General features: G+C 38.5%; 1 protein-coding gene and 1 non-coding gene across 6 annotated transcripts in view; both read left to right on the top strand.

The window, feature by feature from the left end:
• Nucleotides 1-23,361, top strand: part of PGAP1 (post-GPI attachment to proteins inositol deacylase 1) — an 80,510-nt gene that overhangs the window by 5,693 nt on the left and 51,456 nt on the right. For 3 of the 5 annotated variants that reach the window (XM_044936804.1, XM_006078141.3, XM_044936806.1), the window contains exons 2-5: nucleotides 275-428; nucleotides 3,280-3,455; nucleotides 14,502-14,673; nucleotides 20,723-20,880. In XM_044936804.1, coding sequence (XP_044792739.1) covers nucleotides 275-428; nucleotides 3,280-3,455; nucleotides 14,502-14,673; nucleotides 20,723-20,880 — 660 coding nt within the window. Of the gene's footprint in view, nucleotides 1-274; nucleotides 429-3,279; nucleotides 3,456-12,291; nucleotides 13,274-13,509; nucleotides 13,664-14,501; nucleotides 14,674-20,722; nucleotides 20,881-23,361 lie in introns of those variants that run through there. The other 2 variants (XM_025277920.2, XM_006078143.3) reach the window with 2 other exon arrangements.
• TRNAC-GCA lies at nucleotides 7,602-7,673 on the top strand. Its single transcript has one exon. It is a non-coding gene; the product is annotated as a tRNA-Cys (tRNA).

Below are 23,361 nucleotides of genomic sequence, written 5' to 3'. Positions count from 1 at the left end.
TATTTTGAGTAATTTCTATTTATTAGAATTTTAAGTAGTCTCATTTTATGTTTTCTTGAAGACTACATGGTTTAAAACTCATACAATTCAAGACGGATGCTTCATATGTGTAAACTAAAAGTAGAACTTTGTTGTTCATTAAGTGTAGTTTTTATCATCAGTAATGTTTTTATATTGTATTGTTTCAAATTTGTATAATTCAGAATTGGATATAGTGAGACTGAATTGTATTACTAAAACAGATTAAAGTGAAATTGCTTTCTCTTTCCTATAGAAAATTGAACTTCCAAAGAAACTGGCAAAACGCTATCCTGCTTATGAATTGTATCTTTATGGAGAAGGGTCCTATGCTGAAGAACACAAAGTTCTCCCTTTAACGGGTATTCCTGTTCTCTTTCTTCCTGGTAATGCTGGAAGTTATAAGCAAGGTAAGTCTCAAAAATAAATTTTGAAAGCTGTGAAATTCAGTTGAAGAATTAATTCAGATACATACTCTGCATTAACTACTTCACTACACATACTGGGAGACACAAATATATGACATTTTATCTGAGAGAAGTATGTGACAAGTATATAAAAAAAAAAAGTTGAAAGCCACTTTGCAGAGAATAAGTAGGAGAAGATAAGATGATGATAAATAGATGATACAGGGATTTGGGAATCAGCAGAGGTAAGAGGTTTATGTTAGAAATTGAGGGTACACAAAAGAGAACCTAAAGTATTGACTAGAGAAGTAAATCGGTGGTTTAAGTTTTGCTGAGCAAGAGAGGAGATTGATTTCTTTCTTTTGGAGCTATTTAAATTAGATCTAGAAATACAGAGGCAAACACAGAAAGGTGGGGTTGGGGAAGATTTGTGTACATATTCCAAATTGAAATATAGCAGTTATTCCTAGTGTAACAGTCAAGCAATGTAGAAGTAATTTCAGCTAAAATCCCTTTTTTATTGTTAAAAAAAATGATGTGTTCTTTTATATAATGAGAATAGAATTATTTCAACATTTAGTATTACTCCGGGAGATAGTAAAGGACAGGGAAGCCTGGTGTGCTGTAGTCCATGAGGTTGCAAAGAGTTGGACACAACTTAGCGACCGAACAGCAACAAAGTATAATTACTTACATGTTTATCTATTTAGCTAGCAAATATTTATGAGGTACCTACCATGAGCCAAGCAGTGTTTTAGATATTAGGTAGTATTCTAGATATTCGTATGCCAGTAATGTTAAAAGTTAGAAAAATAAACGAGTAAGGGATAAAGGATAAACAAGGTCAAGAGGTGACTAGATGAAGTGGCCAGTATGAGGAGATGACATTTTGAGCAGAGGCCTGAGTATGGCAAGGGACTAAGGTATGGTACTGTTTCAGGGAAGACGTGGAAGCAGGAACATGTTTGGTGCATTCAAGGCTACTGAGACTAGAGAAAGTGAAAAGTGATGAGGATGGAAAAGTAGCCACAGGCTGTATCATAAAAGCTGTGGAAGAGACTTAGAATTTTGATTTAAATGTGATGGATAACTATTGGAGAGGTTGGGTAGGAAATTATAAACTCTGATTTTTAAAATTTAATCATTGTATTTGAAGTATAACACATAAACAGAAAAATGTGTAGACTATCACTATTTGGTTAAAAATGATTATAGAGTGAGTACCCAGGGGCCATACTCAAGTCAAGAAGTAGAAGGTCGTCAGCGCCCTGGAAGGGCCCCTATGTGCCCTTGCCTGACTAAAACTCCCTCCCTCCCTTCTAGATGAAGCCACAATCCTAAGTTTAAGGTAGTCATTTTCTTTACTTTCTTTATAGTTTTAGCATCTTAGTGTGCATCTCTAATTCATTCTACTTATTTGGGGCTATTAAGGAAATTTTTTTTTTAAAGATGAGCTGATATTTTTTATTTTATTATTATTTTTATTTTTGGCCTTGCCACTCAGCGTGTGGACTCTTAGTTTCCCAACCAGGGATTGAACCTGTGTCCCCTGCAGTGGATGCATCAAGTTTTAACTACTGGACCACCAAGGAAGTCCCAATTTGGGGCTGTTTTAAACTTTTCACTGTAATCACTCAGTGTATATTATTCTGTGACTGGCTTCTTCCGCTTAACATTTTTTTTTAATCTAGTAAAAGTAACTTTTACTGATTTTTTATCTTAGATCTTTTAAAAAATTGAAGAACAGTTGATTTACAGTGTTGTGTTAGTTACAGGTATACAGCAAAGTGATTCAGTTTTATACACACACACACACACACACACACACACATATATATTAGTGCTTTCTAGGAATTAGGAGGAAGAGAATAATGAAGAGTAACTGCTAGTGAGTAAAGGGTTTTCTTTTGGGAGTGATTAAAAAATGTCTGAAGTTAGATTGCAGAAAACGATGTATACCTCTGACTATGCAAAATATAATTAAATTGTATGCTTTGCACAATGAGTTACATAGTTTGTGAATTATATATGTTTAAAAAAATGGAGTGGCAAACAAATGTTTTGTTTACTAAACCTAAAACCTAGAGAGTATAATTGTGGGAAATGGGAATTACATTTGAAATTAAGAGACCAGCAACTTAAAAAATTGTTTCTATACATATATATATACACACACTTTATCACTATATATGTATAGTATATGTGACATATTTATCACAATATATGTATATTACTTATATACATGTATATGCTTTATCACAACGTTCAACGGTAGAAGCAGAGAGCCTGTTTAGGAAATTATTAGAGTAGTTCAGGCAAGAGATGATGATGCTTGGATTAGGAAGGTAGTGGTGGAAGTGGTGAAGAAGGCTTAATTGGGGAAATATTTAGAAGGTAGAGCATGACAAGATTTACTTACAGTGATGTCATGTGTAAGAAAAAAGGACAAATCTTCCATGAGTATTTAAAACCACTGTGATGAGCTGTAATGAGCAGACATTTCTTGTAGGATTTTCTCACTCTTAAAATCCTCAAATTTGACAAAGTTCCTACTTCTTATTGCGCAAGGATTCCTTTCTTCCCTTTTAGCTGTTGTTGCCCCTGCTGAAGGGGAAACAGGTAGAGAATGAATGAACCATTCACTTTATATTTAATTTTTAAAAATTTATAGAACAAGACACACAATTGGCTAGATGGGTTTGTTCTTCTAAAGTGATATTATTAAGGATGTCACCCTGAAATAGGTTTTTTTCAGAGTGTGAGATAGTTATTTGTTAAGAGACTTTGAAGCTTTAGAATAGAAGAAACTTTAAAAATTTTTATTTCATATGCACTTAATCCTTTTCCTCTGCAGTTCGTTCTATTGGCTCTATTGCGCTTAGAAAAGCCGAAGACATTGACTTCAAATACCACTTTGACTTCTTTAGCGTGAATTTCAATGAAGAACTGGTGGCACTGTATGGTGGAAGTCTTCAGAAACAGACCAAGTTTGTGCATGAATGCATTAAAACAATTCTCAAGCTCTATAAGGTATGAGATAATCATGCAAATCAATGGTGATCAGCCTACTGGTATCTTTGTTTGTTGAAGAGACTCAGCATATTTTAAATTATTTGTTTACATGAGCTTCCCAGATGGCTCAGCAGTAAAGAATCCACCTGCCAGTACAGGAGATACAGGTTTGAGCCCTAGGTCAGGAAGATCTGCTGGAGTAGGAAATGGCTGCTATACCAGTATTCTTGCCTTGTAAATTCCATGGACAGAGGAGCCTGGCAGGCTACAGTCCATGAGGTTCAAAGAGTTGTGTGTGTACACACACACATACACACACAGAGAAGTTGAAGCAAAGGTGGCACAAAGGTTTTTTTGTGTGAAATTCTATTGCATTGAATTCAGTCGTGGGTTTTGAAGTTCAAATTCAGTTTACAGGAACTCTTTCTTGTGAATTTTTGGAAAACAAATTTTTTTTTCCTTTATATACAAATTAGAAGTGCAGTGCATTTCCTAAATCCATTAGTATGGATTTGTTTAAATTATCAACTCTAATTGTGAAATTACCTATTTTTTTCCTCTAGTTTGTTAATTCTAATTGTCTAAATAACTGGTACTAGCAGCAGCAGCAGCCGCAGAGTAGACCACTTCCATATATAAACAATTATAAAACTAGTGAAACTATCTGAAGCACATGTTTTCAGATGTTGGACAACCAAATGGTAAAGGACCATGATCACTGAAAGAGGGAAAACATGTGATGGGAGCTCCATGAGGGCCCAGCTTTCTGCCTGGAAGCATTTTCCAGACCATGGGGTAAATTCTTAGAGATGAAACAGAGCAAATTGACATCACTAAGCTGAAGAAGGCAGAGGTTGGCATTTGGGACTACAGAAATGGCTAGATTTGTGGTCAGAGTAGGAGAAGAGAACCAAGAACTAGGCATAGATAGGAGCTCTAGAAATTTGATTCTTTCAGTCTTTGAGTGCTACATTTTGTATGCACAGGGCAATACAAGGCAATAGCATACCAAGGAGGAAGGGTTAGGATTAGAGAGCCAGTGTCTAACTGGTTCAGAATTAAAAGGTTAAAAAATTTATTTCCAGTAATGAATTCATTATGAGGTTTATAATTTATTTAGAAGGAAAATATATACTAATGGTGAAAAGATAGGAAGAGGAATAAATAGAATTATTCCACTACAGTAAGAAGTGTAATGTTAATTCATGATAGACTGATAAGGTTGTATATTGTAATTTCTAGAGTAACAACAAAAAAGGAGATGCAGCTAAAGAGCAAATGGAAGAGAAATACAGATCTACTTCAGAGATACTGCAGGTTCGGTTCCAGAGTGCTGCAATAAAGCAGATACTGCAGTTAAGCAAGTCTCATGAATTTTGGGGGGTCTAGTTCATATAAAGTTATGTTTGCAGTATACCGTGGACTATCAAGTGTGTGTGATAGCGTCATGTTTTTAAAAATGTGCATACCTTAATTTTAAAATATTGCTAAGAAATGCTGACCATCATTTGAACCTTCATAGTAGTAATATCAAAGGTCAGTGATCACACAGCTCACTGTAACAAATAAAATGGAAAAGTTTGAAACATTGCAATAATTATAAAAAATGTGACACAAAGTGAATAAATATTATTGGAAAATGGCACCAATAGACTTGTTCAGTGCAAAGTTGCCATAGACCTTTGATTTGTAAAAAATGCAGTATCAGTGAAGTACAATAAAATGTATTCAGTCTGAAAGGAAAGAACCGAAAGACAAATGGGACAAACAGAAAACAAATGGCAAGATGATAGAGTTCAGTGCAGCTATCAATAATTATATTAATTGTAGATGGATTAAACACTCCAATAAAAGAAAGATCTTGTCAGACTGGATTAAAAAACAAGACCCACCAAACTATATGCTAATCTGAGTACTGGAAAGCAAAAGCCATTTTAGATGTAAAAATCCTGATTAAGAAATGTAAAGGAATGGAAAAAATACACATACAAATACAGATAGTATGAAAGTTAGCATGGCAGTCTTAATATCAATTAAATAGATTCTAGGACAAAGGATATTACATTGAAAAAGAGGGACATTTCTTGGTGATAAGAGTCAGCTCATCAAGAAGGCCAAGAATCTCAAGGGAGTATGCACCTAGTAACAGAGCTTCCAAGTTGATGAAGCAGAATTAACAAACTAGAGGAAAAATATGTAAATTCACAATTAGAGTTGATAATTTCAACAATCCTCTCTCAATAATTGATGAAATAAATAGAAAACCAGTAAACTATAGAAGATTTTAACACTGTTAATCAGCTTGACCTGTTGACATTTATAGAACATGCCCAACAACTGTAGAAACAAGCTGGGCTTACTGATATTTATAGGCCACACCCAACAACTGAACAAACTATGATCTCTTTCAGTGCACATGGAACATTTACTAAGATATGCCATATATTAAGCCATAAAACAAGTCTCAGTGTCAGGATTGAAGTCATACAGGGTTTATTTTCTGAACATAACAGAATTAAATTAGAAATCTCAACAAAAGATATCTGGAAAATCATCCAATGTTTGGAAATGACCTCTAGATAACCCAGAGGTTAAAAAGAAGATCACAGGTGAAATTTGAAAATGTTTTGAATTGAATTAAAATGAAAACATGTCATCAGAATTTTTAAGATTAAAGTAGTAGTTAGAAGTATAGTTTTAGGATTCATAAGTGAATTTAGCAGAATCACAGGTAAATGGTCAGTATTTAGAAATCAGTGATCAAATGGAAGGTGAAGTTTTGAAATGCATTTACAGTAGTATAAAAAATCTTATGGATAAATTTAGTGAAGGATGTGCAAGATCTATTCACTGAAAACTGCAAACCCTGCTGAACTGCAAACCCTGATGGTAGAAATTAAAGAAATCCAAAATAAATGAACAGACCAACTTTATGGTTTAAAATCTCAAGATTAAGATGTAAATTTTCCCCAAGTGTTAGTCGCTCAGTCGTGCCCGACTCTTTGCAACCCCATGGACTGCAGTCCACCAGGCTCCTCTGTCCATGAGATTTTCCAGGCAAGGATACTGGAGTGGGTTGCCATTTCCTTCTCTAGGGGATCGTCCCAACTCAGGGATCCAACCTGGGTTTCCTGCACTGCAGGCAGATTCTTTACCGACTGAGCTACAAGGTAATCCCAAATTTTCCCCAAATAGACCAGTAGATTTAATGCTCTACAAATCAAATACCAGTAGTTCTTTTTTTTAAATTGATATGCTTATGTGGAAAGAATCAAAGCAACAAATAATTTTAAAAAAGACCCATCTTGGCAAAGAACAAAGTTGGAGGTCCTGCATTGCCTGATTCAAGACTTAACTGTAAAGCTACAGTCATCCAGTCACTGGTATTCCTGTGTATCTTGAAAATGAAATTTAGGTGTCTTGATTTGTTGCCTAAGTCAGCATTTTAAAATTACTTCAAAAAAAAAAAAATAAAATTACTTCAAATATTTTTTAGCTTAAATCTACACTTATTGTAGGATGAAACGAGCCGTAAGATGAAACAGAACCTTTTACATATCTGATAGTTATTAGATAAGATAAATTAGATGTGATTTCAAAATGAGATTTAATTCCATAAATGTCTTTCCCAAAAAACAATTGTGTCTCTAATGTTATGTATTAGGTGCTTTGTTTTCGTTCTTTTTTTTGTTGTTGTTGTCTTGTTTTCTCTAACAAATACATGTTACATTTTTAATAGAACTAATAGACTTTCTTTTAAATTGAGGCTTTTAGAAAGTATTATTTCTGTTACAAGCAAGTACAATTAAGAGACAACTCAGTCTTGTTGAATGGATATGACTTGGGTATGGGAAAGTGAGAAGACATTTTAGATGGAAGAAACCACATTCGTTCATCATGTGAGTCTGCATGCAAATATAGGAATGAATAAAACAGAAATCTAAGCTCTCATGGAACTATGTTCCAATAGGGAGAGGCAGGCAGAAAACATCATAAACAAGAAAAATACATACTTTCTTGTGATAAATACCAGGAGTTAAAAACAGAAAAGGGAGATAGGTAGTTGAAGGTAGACTACAATTATAAATAAAAAAGGGCACCCAGTGAAGACCTCTGTTGAGACACAGACAATTTGATACAAACTAAGGACATGAGGGAGTGGCTTCCCTGGTGGCTCAGAGGTTAAAGCATCTGCCTGCAATGCAGGAGACCCAGGTTCGATCCCTGGGTTGGGAAGATCCCCTGGAGAAGGAAATGCAACCCACTCCAGTATTCTTGCCTGGAGAATCCCATGGACAGAGAATCCTGGTGGGCTACAGTCCATGGGGTCGCAAAGAGTCAGACACGACTGAGCGACTTCACTTACTTACTTACTTAGCCTATTTAGATACCTAGCGAAAGTACTGTAGGAAGAGGAAACAAATATATGAGGCAAACACATGGGTCCTGTATTTCAGGAAAAACGAGTCTGGTATGGCTGGAACAGTAAGTTAGTAGAAGGAAAGTTTGGGAGGAAGGTAGTTTATAGAGTCTTGCAGGCAATTTTAAGAATTTTGCCTTTTATTAAATGATACAGAAAGCCACTAAAGAGGTTTTTGAATGAAGGAATAACGTGTTCTGTTTTAGGTTTTTTTCTTTTTAATTTTTATTTATATTTGGCTCTGCTGGGTCTTTGTTGCTGCTTGGGCTTTTTCTCTAGTAGTTGAGAGCAGGGACTACCCTCCATTGCAGTGCATGGACTTCTCATTGCAGTGCTTCTCTTGTTGCAGAGCATGGGTTCTAGGCATTCCGGCTTCAGTAGCGCAGGCTCAATAGTTGTGACCCACGGTCTTAGTTGCTTTGCAACATGTGGAATCTTCCTGGTCTAGGGATCTAACCTGTGTCTCCTTTGTTCACAGACAAATTCTTTACCATTTAACCCTGTTTTAGGTTATAACAGTATCATTCTGGTGTCAGTGTGCTTTTGAGGATAAACTGAAGGGATGTAAAGGTAGAAGCAGAGACACCAGTTAGGAAGCTATTGAAGTAACTTTGGCAAGGTAATTTTGGTTTGGATCAAGTTAATAGCAGTGGAAATGATAGGAAATGGTCAGACTGGTATAAATCTCAAAGGCAAAAGGAGTTGCTGGCAGTTCAGGTATGGAGGGGAAATGTGAGAGAAAAAAAAGAGTTAAGGGTGACCCAAACTAGAAAAAGGGGTTCCTTGGTGGCTCAGATGGTAAAGAATCTGCCTGCAATGCAGGAGACCCAGATTCGACCCAGGGGTCAGGAAGATCGCCTGGAGAAGGGCATGGCAAGCCACTGCAGTATTCTTGCCTGGAGAACTCTGTGGACAGAGGAGCCTGGTGGGCTATAGTCCATGGGGTCGCAAAGAGTCAGACATGACTGAGAGACTAACACTTTACTTCAGTTCAAACTAGAAAAACGAAAATAATTTAATTATGATTAGCCAGGGTGGGGAGAAATGTAGGAGGAACAGATCTAAAGGATATTAAGAGTTCAGTTCTAGACAGATTGTATTTAAGGTACATTTTAGACATCCCAAGTGTAGCTAGCATGCAGTTGTAGTCGCGGGTGCAGGAGGGCCGAGAGGAGCTACTCCACATTCAAGGTCAGGCGGGGCGGCCAGTGAAGAGATACCCCTCATCCAAGGTAAGGAGCAGCGGCTGCAGTTTGCTGGAGCAGCCATGAAGAGATATCCCACGTCCAAGGTAAGAGAAACCCAAGTAAGACGGTAGGTGTTGCAAGAGGCGTCAGAGGGCAGATGCACTGAAACCATAATCACAGAAAACTAGTCAATCTAATCAAACCTACCACAGCCTTGTCTAACTCAATGAAACTAAGCCATGCCCTGTGGGGCCACCCGAGATGGGTGGGTCATGGCGGAGAGGTCTGACAGAATGTGGTCCACTGGAGAAGGGAATGGCAAACCGCTTCAGTATTCTTGCCTTGAGAGCCCCATGAACAGTATAAAAAGGCAAAATGATAGGATACTGAAAGAGGAACTCCCTAGGTCGGTAGGTGCCCAATATGCTACTGGAGATCAGTGGAGAAATAACTCCAGAAAGAATGAAGGGATAGAGCGAAGCAAAAACAATACTCAGTTGTGGATGTGAAAAGCAAGGTCTGATGCTGTAAAGAGCAATATTGCATAGGAACCTGGAATGTCAGGTCCATGAATCAAGGCAAATTGGAAGTGGTCAAACAGGAGATGGCAAGAGTAAACGTCGACATTCTAGGATTCAGCGAACTAAAATGGACCAGAATGGGTGAATTTAACTCAGATGACCATTATATCTACTACTGTGGGCAGGAATCCCTTAGAAGAAATGGAGTAGCCATCATGGTCCACAAAAGAGTCTGAAATGCAGTACTTGGATGCAATCTCAAAAATGACAGAATGATCTCTGTTTGTTTCCAAGGCAAACCATTCAGTATCACAGAAATCCAAGTCCATGCCCCAACCAGTAATGCTGAAGAAGCTGAAGCTGAACGGTTCTATGAAGACCTACAAGACCTTTTAGAACTAACACCCAAAAAAGATGTCCTTTTCATTATAGGGGACTGGAATGCAAAAGTAGGAAGGCAAGAAACACCTGGGGTAACAGGCAAATTTGGCCTTGGAGTACGGAATGAAGCAGGGCAAAGGCTAATAGAGTTTGCCAAGAAAATGCACTGGTCATAACAAACACCCTCTTTTAACAACACAAGAGAAGACTCTATACATGGACATCACCAGATGATCAACACCGAAATCAGATTGATTATATTCTTTGCAGTCAAAGATGGAGAAGCTCTATACAGTCAGCAAAAACAAGACTGGGAGCTGACTGTGACTCAGATCATGAACTCCTTATTGCCAAATTCAGAATTATATTGAAGAAAGTAGGGAAAACCACTAGACCATTCACGTATGACCTAAATCAAATTCCTTATGATTATACAGTGTAAGTGAGAAATAGATTTAAGGGACTAGATCTGATAGATAGAGTGCCTGATGAACTTTGGACGGAGGTTCATGACACTGTACAGGAGACAGGTATCAAGACCATCCCCATGGAAAAGAAGTGCAAAAAAGCAAAATGGCTGTCTGGGGAGGCCTTACAAATAGCTGTGAAAAGAAAAGAAGCGAGAAGCAAAGGAGAAAAGGAAAGATATAAGCATCTGAATGCAGAGTTCCAAAGAATAGCAAGGAGAGATAAGAAAGCCTTCCTCAGTGATCAATGCAAAGAAATAGATGAAAACAACAATGGGAAAGACTAGAGATCTCTTCAAGAAAATTAGAGATACCAAGGGAACATTTCATGCAAAGATGGGCTCAATAAAGGACAGAAATGGTATGGACCTAACAGAAGCATTAATTATTAAGAAGAGGTGGCAAGAATACACAGAAAACTGTACAAAAAAGATATTCATGACCCAGATAATCATGATGGTGTGATCACTTACCTAGAGCCGGACATCCTGGAATGTGAAGTCAAGTGGGCCTTAGAAAGCATCCCTACGAACAAAGCTAGTGGAGGTGATGGAATTCCAGTTAAGCTATTTCAAATTCTGAAATGATGCTGTGAAAGTGCTGCACTCAATATGCCAGCAAATGTGGAAAACTCAGCAGTGGCCACAGGACTGGAAAAGGTCAGTTTTCATTCCAGTCCCAAAGAAAGGCAATGCCAAAGAATGCTCAGACTACCGCACAATTGCACTCATCTCACATGCTAGTAAAGTAATGCTCAAAATTCTCCAAGCCAGGCTTCAGCAATACATGAACCATGAACTTCCAGATGTTCAAGCTGGTTTTAGAAAAGGCAGAGGAACCAGAGATCAAATTGCCAACATCCTCTGGATCATGGAAAAAGCAAGAGAGTTCCAGAAAAACATCTATTTCTGCTTTCTTGCCTATGCCAAAGCCTTTGACTGTGTGGATCACAATAAACTGTGGAAAATTCTGAAGGAGATGGCAATACCAGAGCACCTGACCTGCCTCTTGAGAAACCTATATGCAGGTCAGGAAGCAACAGTTAGAACTGGACATGGAACAACAGACTGGTTCCCAATAGGAAAAGGAGTACGTCAAGGCTGTATATTGTCACCCTGCTTATTTAACTTATATGCAGAGTACATCATGAGAAACTCTAGGCTGAAAGAAGCACAAGCTGGAATCAAGATTACCGGGAGATATATCAATAATCTCAGATATACAGATGACACCACCCTAATGGCAGAAAGTGAAGAGGAACTAAAGAGCCTCTTGATGAAAGTGAAAGAAGAGAGTGAAAAACTTGGCTTAAAGGTCAGCATTCAGAAAATGAAGATCATGGCATCCGGTCTCATCACTTCATGGGAAATAGATGGGGAAACAGTGGAAACAGTGTCAGACTTTATTTTTTTGGGCTCCAAAATCACTGCAGATGGTGATTGCAGCCATGAAATTAAAAAACGCTTGCTCCTTGGAAGGAAAGTTATGACCAACCTAGGTAGCATATTGAAAAGCAGAGACATTACTTTGCCAACAAAGGTCCGTCTAGTCAAGGCTATGGTTTTTCCAGTGGTCATGTATGGATGTCAGAGTTGGACTGTGAAGAAAGCTGAGCGCCAAAGAATTGATGCTTTTGAACTGTGGTGTTGGAGAAGACTCTTTAGAGTTCCGTGGACAGCAAGGAGATCCAACCAGTCCATTGTAAAGGAAATCAGTCCTGAATATTCATTGGAAGGACTGGTGTTGAAACTGTAACTCCAATACTTTGGCCACCTGATGCGAAGAACTGACTCACTGGAAAAGACCCTGATGCTAAGAAAGATTGAAGGCGGGAGGAGAAGGGAACAACAGAGGATGAGATGGTTGGATGGCATCACCAACTCAATGGACATGAGTTTGAGTAAACTCTGGGTGTTGGCGATGGACAGGGAGGCCTGGTGTGCTGCAGTCCATGGAGTCGCAGAGCTGGACATGACTGAGCAGTCGACTGAACTGAACATAACTGAGATGTAGTTAGAGCCATGAGACTGGATGAGATCACTAATGGGTTCAAGATGTGAAAGAAGATATTTAAGGAGTGAGGTCTGAGTCACACCAGTATTAAGAGGTGAGGGGAGATAAGAAGGAACCAGCAAGAGACTAAAATGGAGCAGTCAGTGAGGTAAGAGGAGAACCATAAGAGTATCTCATCAAGGAAGTCAAGCAAAGCATTTTCAAAGAGGAAGAAGTGATCAACTATGTAAATTGCCATTGATAGGTCAAGTAAGGTGAGGATTGAGAATTGATCTTTAGATTCCTTGGTGACCAGGTAAGTGCAGTTTTAAAAGAGTGTTGTAGGGGAAAACCTGATCAGAATGGGTTTAAGGGTGTTTGAAAAATTGGATACAGCAAGTACTGTGCAGACAACTGTTTTTGAAGAGTTTTGCTCTCAAGGGGTATATAAAGAAAGATATGGTTGCTAAAGTAGAAGTAAAAATAAAGTTTCTACTTTTTAAGAGAGAATAACAGTATATTTATATACTAGTAGGAATGATCTAGTAGTTGTTTTTGCTTAGTTCTCAACTGTGTCTGACTTTGTGACCCTTTGGACTATAGCCCACCAGGCTCCTCTGTCCATGGGATTTTTCAGATGAGACTACTGGAGTAGGTTGCCATTTCCTCCACCAGGGCATCTTCCTGACGAGGGATCGAATCCACATCTCCTGTGTCTCCTGCATTTCAGCCAGATTCTTTACTCTCTGAGCCAGTGGGGGAGACCATATTTATATACTAGTGAGAATGATCTAGTGGACAGAAACAATAATGCAAGAAGAAAGTGAGAAGAATTGCCAGAGTGATGTCCTTGAAAAGGCCAAAGCGGGTAGGTTTCAAAGCACAAATGTAGGATTTGGCTTTTGCTAAGATCAAGTATGTTTCAGAAGATCACCAGAACCATCCTCAGGCTGATGATTTTCCAGGTGGCCTTAAGCATATAGTTGTTCTTATGGTTATGATTTATTATAGTGAAAGGATACAAAGCAAAATTGGTGAAGAGAAAAGGTGCATGGAGTGAAGTCCAGAGAAACCAGGTGAAAGCTTCCCAATGTCCCCTTACAGGAAAGTCACTCTGGATACGTTTAATTCCTGCAGCAACGATTGTGACATGCATTAGAGACTCAGTAGCCAAGGTTTCTTCTAGAGGACCAGTCACCTGGACACCTTGTGCCTGTGCCTCCCATGTGCCAAAATCCCAACAAAAATAAGGCAGAAGGTACTCAACATAAACCATGTTTACAAAGCAGTTTTGGTATAATGAGCCATTTTTATAATTTAGGAAATGATGGGAACCCTTCCAAAGTCTTTGGTCGCAGACAGCAAACCAGAGCCAGCCTTGAATACAGTCAGTTATAAAGATAGCAGTCTCAGGTCTATTCTGTTAACTCTGGTTCTTCATGAAGCCCAGATTATAGTAACAGGAGAGAAGGCATGGATGAAGGATCAGTGTTGGAAGGTGATGAACAGAAGTTTGGGCCTATATGCAGATAGAAAATATTTTTTTAAAAGAAATACTTACTTTAAAAATTAAAATATGTAATTATCAGTGAATAAATGTTGTGGATTGCTGACTCCTTTTTAAGCCCAGGCCCACAATAGAGAAGTAATTTGATGAGATAAGATACATTGATATGATTCAATAGTACATTGCTATGGCAACTGGAATAGTTGTGGCTTTTTTGTGATACCTCCATTTTCAAATAAGTGATCTCACTTTATATATCCTATAAATTCTAATCTGATATACACCAAATGTAATCACACCTCTTACATACAATATAACAAATGGGAAAAACATGATTTGCTAGACCAAGGGTTGTGATTTTGGTTCAGAAAACCAAAGCTTAACTTTTAAAAATGCTTACAGAACACAAAGCAGTATGTATATACTAATTACAAGTGTATGAAAATGTATTCCTGTCTTATTAAGGGAGATTATATAAATAGTTTATTCTTTTTTCAATAAAATTGCTTATATGTAGAGAGAAGTATTTATTTTGTTTACTGTGATTCTAATCCTTAATCATGCCTTGATGATTTTTTTTTTTTAATAGGGTCAAGAATTTGCTCCAAAAAGTGTGGCAATCATCGGTCATTCTATGGGTGGCCTTGTTGCAAGAGCATTGCTTACACTGAAAAATTTTAAACACGATCTGATCAATCTTCTTGTTACACAAGCCACACCTCATGTTGCTCCTGTGATGCCATTAGATCGTTTCATTACAGGTGAGTACTATTACATAAACTCTAACTGACCTCCCCATTGTTGTTTAGGATTAAACAAATCCTTTGTAGCTACTCCCTTTAGAGTATGCTACAGGTTTATCCATGTGTGAAGCAGCTTAGGTTTAAATCAGCACTTCCAATTCTGAGCATCTCTTTTTGTGACTTTCAGCTTAAGATTCATAACTGAAACTGCTGTTCGTTTTCTCTGCCTGTTGCATCTTAACCTGGACGGCATGTGTCCTATAACCTCTAGGCATTTGAGCTTCAGCTTAGTTGTTCTTGATGTTGACGCCCAGTCTCTGAAGTGTATTTATATTTCTGTGTTTTGTTAACTCTTCTGGCTACTCTATTCAAAATAAACTTATATTTAGGTAAAATAGTAGAAGTGCCTTTTTTTTAAATAAATAGGTCTGCTAACACTTTATAGCAAGAAGAGATAAGAAAGCCTTCCTCAGTGATCAATGCAAAGAAATAGAGGAAAACAACAGAATAGGAAAGACTAGAGATCTCTTCAAGAAAGAGATACCAAGGGAACATTTCATGCAAAGGTAGACTCGATAAAGGACAGAAATGGTATGGACCTAACAGAAGCAGAAAATATTAAGAAGAGGTGGCAAGAATACACAGAAAAACTGTACAAAAAAGATCTTCACCACCTAGATAATCACGATGGTGTGATCACTGACCTAGAGCCAGACATCCTGGAATGTGAAGTCAAGTGGGCCTTAGAAAGCATCACTACGACAAAGCTAGTGGAGGTGATGGAATTGCAGTTGAGCTGTTTCAAATTCTGAATGATGATGCTGTGAAAGTGCTGCACTCATGCCAGCAAATGTGGAAAACTCAGCAGTGGCCACAGGACTGGAAAAGTTCAGTTTTCATTCCGATCCCAAAGAAAGGCAATGCCAGAGAATGCTCAAACTACCACACAATTGCACTCATCTCACACCCTAGTAAAGTAATGCTCAAAATTCTCCAAGCCAGGCTTCAACAATACGTGAACCGTGAACTTCCAGATGTTCAAGCTGGTTTTAGAAAAGGCAGAGAAACCAGAGATCAAATTGCCAACATCCGCTGGATCATAGAAAAAGCAAGAGAGTTCCAGAAAACCATCTATTTCTGCTTTATTGACTATGCCAAAGCCTTTGACTGTGTGGATCACAATACACTGTGGAAAATTCTGAAGGAGATGGGAATACCAGAGCACCTGACCTGCCTCTTGAGAAACCTATATACAGGTCAGGAGGCAACAGTTAGAACTGGACATGGAACAACAGACTGGTTCCAAATAGGAAAAAGAGTACGTCAAGGCTATATATTGTCACCCTGCTTATTTAACTTATATGCAGAGTACATCATGAGAAACACTGGGCTGGAAGAAGCACAAGCTGGAATCAAGATTGCCGGGAGAAATATCAATAACCTCAGATATGCAGATGACATTGCCCTTATGGCAGAAAGTGAAGAGGAACTAAAAGGCCTCTTGATGAAGGTGAAAGAGGAGAGTGAAAAAGTTGGCTTAAAGCTCAACATTCAGAAAACGAAGATCATGGCATCTGGTCCCATCGCTTCATGGGAAATAGATGGGGAAACAGTGTCAGACTTTATTTTTTTGGGCTCCAAAATCACTGCAGATGGTGACTGCAGCGATGAAATTAAAAACGCTTACTCCTTGGAAGGAAAGTTATGACCAGCCTAGATAGCATATTGAAAAGCAGGGACATTACCTTGCCAACAGAAGTCCATCTAGTCAAGGCTATGGTTTTTTCCAGTGGTCATGTATGGATGTGAGAGTTGGACTGTGAAGAAAGCTGAGTGCCGAAGAATTGATGCTTTTGAACTGTGGTGTTGGAGAAAACTCTTGAGAGTCCCTTGGACTGCAAGGAGATCCAACCAGTCCATTCTGAAGGAGATCAGCCCTGGGTGTTCTTTGGAAGGAATGATGCTAAAGCTGAAACTCCAGTACTTGGGCCACCTCATGCGAAAAGCTGAGTCATTGGAAAAGACTCTGATGCTGGGAGGGATTGGGGGCAGGAGGAGAAGGGGACGACAGAGGATGAGATGGCTGGATGGCATCACTGACTCAGTGGATGTGAGTCTGGGTGAACTCCAGGAGTTGGTGATGGACAGGGAGGCCTGGTGTGCTGCGATTCATGGGGTCGCAAAGAGTCGGACACAACTGAGTGACTGAACTGAACTGAACACTTTATATGATGAGATGAGTTACGATTGCTAACATTTATAGAGCTCTTATATTTTGGATATTGTGGCAAGAACTTTACATGACTGTTAGGTCATTTGATATTTAGGGCAGTCCCTTGAGGTAGGTACAATTATTATAGCCATGTTCACAGATAGAAAAAGGGGCCAGGATAAATTCTTGCCCAAAATCACATAGCTAGAAAACAATGGAGCCAGTAGTTGACACTGGCAAGTTTGTTTCTGGGCCTGTGCTTTTATTTACCCTTTTCATATTCTGCCTCTGAATTGAGTTATATTATGATAACAGAGGAAATAAAACTATGGTAATACTGTAATTTTGCAGAGAATTTTGAGTGAAGAACAGGAGTTTATGATTGCTATCATCTAATTAAATAGTGATAATGTTGGAGAATAAGAATTAAATACTGACTCTCTCAACTTTTTATTAATGTCAAGTATTGTCTTCATGACCTATTGGAATATTGTATGTGTACAAGAAAATCTTCAGAAAGAAATAATTATTTTTCCTGATCAGTAAATTTGCACAAGTTCTTATTCTATAAAAATTTGCATCACCTTAATTGTGCTGAAAAATTTTTTTATAGATTAGTGAGACATATACCCTAAGGACTCCAAACCAAAGTAGCTTTCCAAACACCCATCTCAGCATAATATTGGCAGGGAGTAACTTATTTGCTGAGATATCTGGTGCAGTAGTACTTAAAGAGAAGGTTGATTTTTCTCCTTATTATATTTAAAACTTTGCCTGTAAAACTCTTTGAATAAAAATATTTAATTTTATATTGAAGTTAAATATGCCTTCCTGATTCTAATAATTATTGTTATTTATGATAGGTTTAGAAAAAATTAAAGACATAGTCATAATACTTGTCATCATAATCAAGATTTTTTTCTCTTATTGCATTTTATGTGGTATATGTAGATGAGCCCTGCAAGTTATATTAGAATTACTTAAAATCCTTTTTAAAAATCTTTTTGTGGAAAAAACTGTCAAGAGAGTCAGGTTTTCGTGTTTTTGAAGGATACTTATGGTCTGTCTCTAAATGGCTTAGACCAGGTTTCTGCACCCTCTGGGATCTGATGCCTGATTATCTTAGGTGGATCTGATGTAATAATACTAGAAATAAAGGGCAAAATAAATGTAATGCCCTTGACTCATTCTGAAACCACCCCCCCTCCCCAATCCTGGTCCATGGAATAATTGTCTTCCACAAAATCTGTCCCTGGTGCCCAAAAGGTTGGGGACCACTGGCTTAGGCTAAAAGTGCTTCTTAGGATCAAGGTGCCTTTCCCAATAATTAGCAAGCTTATTGGGCTTCCCTTGTTGCTCACTGGTAAAGAATCCGCCTGCAATGTGGGAGACTTGGGTTTGATCCCTGGGTTGGGAAGATCTCCTGGAGAAGGGAAAGGCTAACCACTCCAGTATTCTGGCCTGGAGAATTCCATGGACTATACGGTCCATGGGGTCACAAAGAGTTGGACACGACTGAGTGACTTTCACTTTGCCATTTATTTTGTATTTATTTTTTATTGCATCAAGCCATAATTAGTATGAAAAGCAAAAGTTCAAAGGATAATAGATTTTAAGTTTTTAGGAGACCCATATTATGTGCAGAAGTAGATTCCCTGTTTGTACCTGTTGGAAATACTGTCCTTAAATAGGGAGAAAGGAAGCCTTGCACTGGGCTCTGCACTTTACAGGGCCCTGCACTGGTGTTGCCATACACACACAGGGTGTGGAGTGTACAGGGCAAATAGCCTCCCCACTGAGAGGTTGTACCTTTACTTCTGGACCATGATCCAGGTAACCAGTCTTTCAGAATTTTGTCCGTATGCCTCAAGCTCACTTCCTTAGCCTCTCTCTTGGATCTGTCTTGAGGACAGGTATGTGCAATCCTGAGCTTGAACTGTAGCCAGGGGTGGCTCTGCTTGAGGTACAGACAGAAGTTGGATGTGCACAGGAGGTCCTTGTGATGCAGGATGGAAAGTGTATGAGAAGTAAAGGAGGAGAGCTCAGTGATCTGCTCTCCTTATGCTGCAGATGTCCACAGAGATATGTTCTCCCTACGCTGCCATCAGCCAGTGTCCAACTCTGAGGTGTCCTTGTTGCTGTTGCTCAGTTGCTTAGTCCTGTCCAACTCTTTGCAACCCTATGAACTGCAGCACATCAGGCTCCTCTGTCCTTCACTATCTCCCAGAGGTTGCCCAAACTCATGTCCATTGAGTCGGTGATACCATCCAGCCATCTCATGCTCTGTCGCCCCCTTCTCCTCTTGCCTGGAATTCTTAATTTGAACCTGGCCTTCCATGTTATTTCAGTGATACATATATGATCTATATGTAGGCAGAGAAAATACGTTTGATTTAAGTTTGTTAGCTGAAATTTTGACTTTGGTATTTAGACATATGGCATGTATACCCTGATTGGTAACTCTTATCCCAGGCCCTGGAGATGTTAGGAATGGGTCTGCTTGGTTGCAGTCTTAAGTAAATATGATTGAAATCTTTAATGAGATGAGTTTGCTGTTCCAAAATGTTAAAAATGATCAAATGACAAGATAAAAAATGCATTCAGTCAGTCAGTTCAGTCGCTCAGTCATGTCCGACTCTTTGCAACCCCATGAATTGCAGCACACCAGGCCTCCCTGTCCATCACCAACTCCCGGAGTTCACTCAGACTCACGTCCATCAAGTCGGTGATGCCATCCAGCCATCTCATCCTCTTTCATCCCCTTTTCCTCCTGCCCCCAATCCCTCCCAGCATCAGAGTCTTTTCCAATCAGTCAACTCTTCACATGAGGTGGCCAAAGTACTGGAGTTTCAGCTTTAGCATCATTCCTTCCAAAGAAATCCCAGGGCTGATCTCCTTTAGAATGGACTGGTTGGATCTCCTTGCAGTCCAAGGGACTCTCAAGAGTTTTCTCCAACACCACAGTTCAAAAACATCAATTCTTCAGCACTCAGCTTTCTTCACAGTCCAACTCTCACATCCATACATGACCACTGGAAGAACCATAGCCTTGACTAAATGGACCTTTGTTGGCAAAGTAATGTCTCTGCTTTTCAATATGCTATCTAGGTTGGTCATAACTTTCCTTCCAAGGAGTAAGTGTTAAGTTTTGATAATCAGAACAGGAAATGCGAACTCCCTGCCTTGGCCTCAGATTTTTGACACTAAATTTTTCTCATCTTCCATAGATAAAGTGCAAAAATTATTCCCAAGTAGTTCCCTTTGAAACTGCTTGTTAAACTAAATGAATAGAATCTTTTAAACATCAGATTTTCTACAGTAGAGAGTCCCAAGAATAATGTGACTGTCATTGCCCTGATGGATGGTATTTTAAGAACTTAAATGCGCTTTGTGTGGTCACCAGTACTATAGTGGCTGCAGTAAAAAGCTGCTGAGCCCTTATAAACAAGGATACAGCCGTGATTAGGAAGATCTACAGCTCCTTAGCATAGTAAACTTGTATCCTTGGAAGAATTTGGGGTGTTTCTTTCTATATTATGTGGCTTATGAACAAAATGCGCCCTTGTGGAATGTAGAGACCTGTTTGCTATAGACTTGTCAAAGCTAGTAAAATTGGGTTACCTTTTTTCTTTATTGATATGTTTACTAACTCAGTATTTGTACTCTGATGAGGAAAGTAGAATATGTGTAAAGATAACTGATTTTACTCAAAGTAGAGAAATGTGGATGGCATTGTTTATAGACAATTCAGGTGGCTTAAACAGAAATTCAGTTTAATGTTAGTATCATAGATAGGTTATTGTTTCAGGGAATGGTTACTAACTTTTAATGTATGTCTTTTTTATTTCCCACCAGATTTTTATATGACTGTAAACAACTATTGGATTTTAAATGCTAGACAGATAAATTTAACCACACTTTCTGTAGCTGGAGGATTCCGGGATTACCAAGTTCGTTCAGGACTGACTTTTCTACCACAATTAAGCCATCATACCAGTGCCTTATCTGTTGTGGTAATTTTTTTAAAAGATTCTACTGACATAGTAACATAATGGTCACAATGGGGCATGAAAGGAGAAGTGATATGTGGTTGGTTGGAAATGATTGCTGAGTCGGTGTAGTATACTGTGTGTACATGTGTGCATGTGTGTGTGTGAGAGAGAGGAGAGAGATATGAAAAAATGAATATTATTATTTTGGGAAGGCAGAGGCATGGGTACTTAAATCCATGGAAAGTGAAAAGAATATTAGAAACTTCGTGCATATCACTCTTATATATGAAGACGATTGTTTCTTGTTCAAAGTGACTATCCATTGATTAGAGTTTTAAATATAAGAAAGTGTGGGCTGATGTCCAAGGGCCCTTTGTGTATCTCAGTGGTATGCTATATACAACAGTAGTAGAAGATCAAACATTTCACATACTCTTGAATTTTATACTTGAATGAAGGTTTACTGGTTTTAAAATTTAAAAATTAGCTTTGATACTTGGTAGTAGCTTCCCTGGTGGCACAGACAGTAAAGAATCTGCCTGCCATGTGGGAGACAAGGGTTTGATCCCTGGGTCAGGAAGATTCCCCTGGAGAAGGAAATGGCAACCCACTCCAGTATTCTTGCCCGGAGAACCCCATGGACAGAGGAGCCTGGTGGGCTACAGTCCATGGGGTTGCAAAGAGTTGGACAGGACTGAGTGATTGATACTTGATAGAGTATCAAAGTATAGATAGAGACCTGATTAATTAACTTGCTGCTTATTCTTCCCTGCTAGCACATCAGGTATTTGATCTTTAACTGGGATACATAGTTTCTGTAAAATAAGTTCAGGTTTCTTTTTAGGACTTACATTATTCTTGTATTTTTAACTTTGAGGTCTTCAGATAAGAGCTTAACTTTTAAACTCAGTATACACATTGTCTCTAAATGTAACTGAGTTTAATTTCTACAAAGAAAATTCATAGAATTCCTTTTGCATTTTAGATGATAGTTCTTTGTTTAATAGTTGTTCTCTTCATAGATATGCCTTTGCTCAGCTTAGCTACCATCGCTCTTCCTTAGATTGCTATTCATTAAGTAAATACTGAATGCTAGATAGAACAAAGATTATTAGACTGTTCTGCCCTTATCCACCATTTTCTTACTACTGGAGGAGCTATGATATAGTCATAGTAGCTTTGGAACTAATTAGTAGTCATTTACTAATTGGTAAATCTCTCTAACCTCATTGTTGGTATGAATCTCGTTTTTTGCTGCTGAAGTATTTTGGGCAGATATATTCTAGTTCTCAAAAGTCTAAATATGAAATTCCTAGTAAAATAGATGCTTTAGTCATATAAAAATAGATGCTTTAGTCATATAAAATAAGTCATATAACTTATTTCCTAGACTTGATCTGGAGCATTATGCTGCATTGATACCCCCTTCTGCAGCTTTTAAAGAATTTTGTTTTTTTTAATGGTGTGTGTGTGTGCATGCTTTTCTAATCGATTTGTTGGTGTATTGTGTTTAAGGCAACTAGTGTATCTGTGTCTCTGATGAAAATATATTTTACTTATGGAACTTAAAGCTGGTTATTGTATAATCTGAGTTTTATTTCATTATTTAGTTTTTAGCTCCCAAATAATCTTTAGTCTTTTATGTATCTACATGTATGTTCTCCTTAAAAAAACAATTATTAAGAAGTAATTTTTTAATGATTATCTCAAGACCAGTTAAATGACATTGAACTCATTGGGACTAAAAAACCATTCAAGTTAGAGACCTTAGTTATTTTAGTATGGTAGACCAAACTTCTGTAATATTCACTTATGTAGATAATGGCACTTAAACAGTAGAATTTTACATTTTACTCATTTAACTGCCCTAGGTGTGCATTTAAGTGGTGGGTGGTTTACAAAGGAGGCTTAGTAAAGGGCTCAGGCTCCCCCTTTTTGAATGCCTCACCCAAAAGGTTGCTTTAATCATCACTGTTTCAACCCATAGGAAGGGAGGAGAAAGAGCGTGGAGGGAGAGCAGTCAGGCCTGGTAGTGGCACATATCACTCTTTTTTACATACTGTTAGAGTACTTAGTCTGGAGAAGGCAATGGCACCCCACTCCAGTACTCTTGCCTGGAAAATCCCATGGACGGAGGAACCTGGAAGGCTGCAGTCCATGGGGTCGCTGAGGATTGGACACGACTGAGCGACTTCACTTTCACTTTTCACTTTCATGCATTGGAGAAGGAAATGGCAACCCACTCCAGTGTTCTTGCCTGGAGAATCCCAGGGACGGTGGAGCCTGGTGGGCTGCTGCCTATGGGGTTGCACAGAGTCGGACACGACTGAAGCGACTGAGCAGCAGCAGCAGAGTAAAACTTAGTCACGCCTTAGCGTTAAGAGACTGAAATATACATTCTAGCTAACTGTGCAAAAATGAAAGAAGATTTTGGTGGACATTCAGCAGTTTTTACCACAAAGATTATGAGCAGCTACCTTTATCATTTGTGTTGACTTTCCT

The sequence above is a fragment of the Bubalus bubalis genome, chromosome 2 (assembly GCF_019923935.1).
Source record: "Bubalus bubalis isolate 160015118507 breed Murrah chromosome 2, NDDB_SH_1, whole genome shotgun sequence".
Classification (NCBI taxonomy): domain Eukaryota; kingdom Metazoa; phylum Chordata; class Mammalia; order Artiodactyla; family Bovidae; genus Bubalus; species Bubalus bubalis.
The sequence above is the reverse complement of the archived record's forward strand: the minus strand, read 5'-3'. Positions and strand labels throughout refer to the sequence as shown.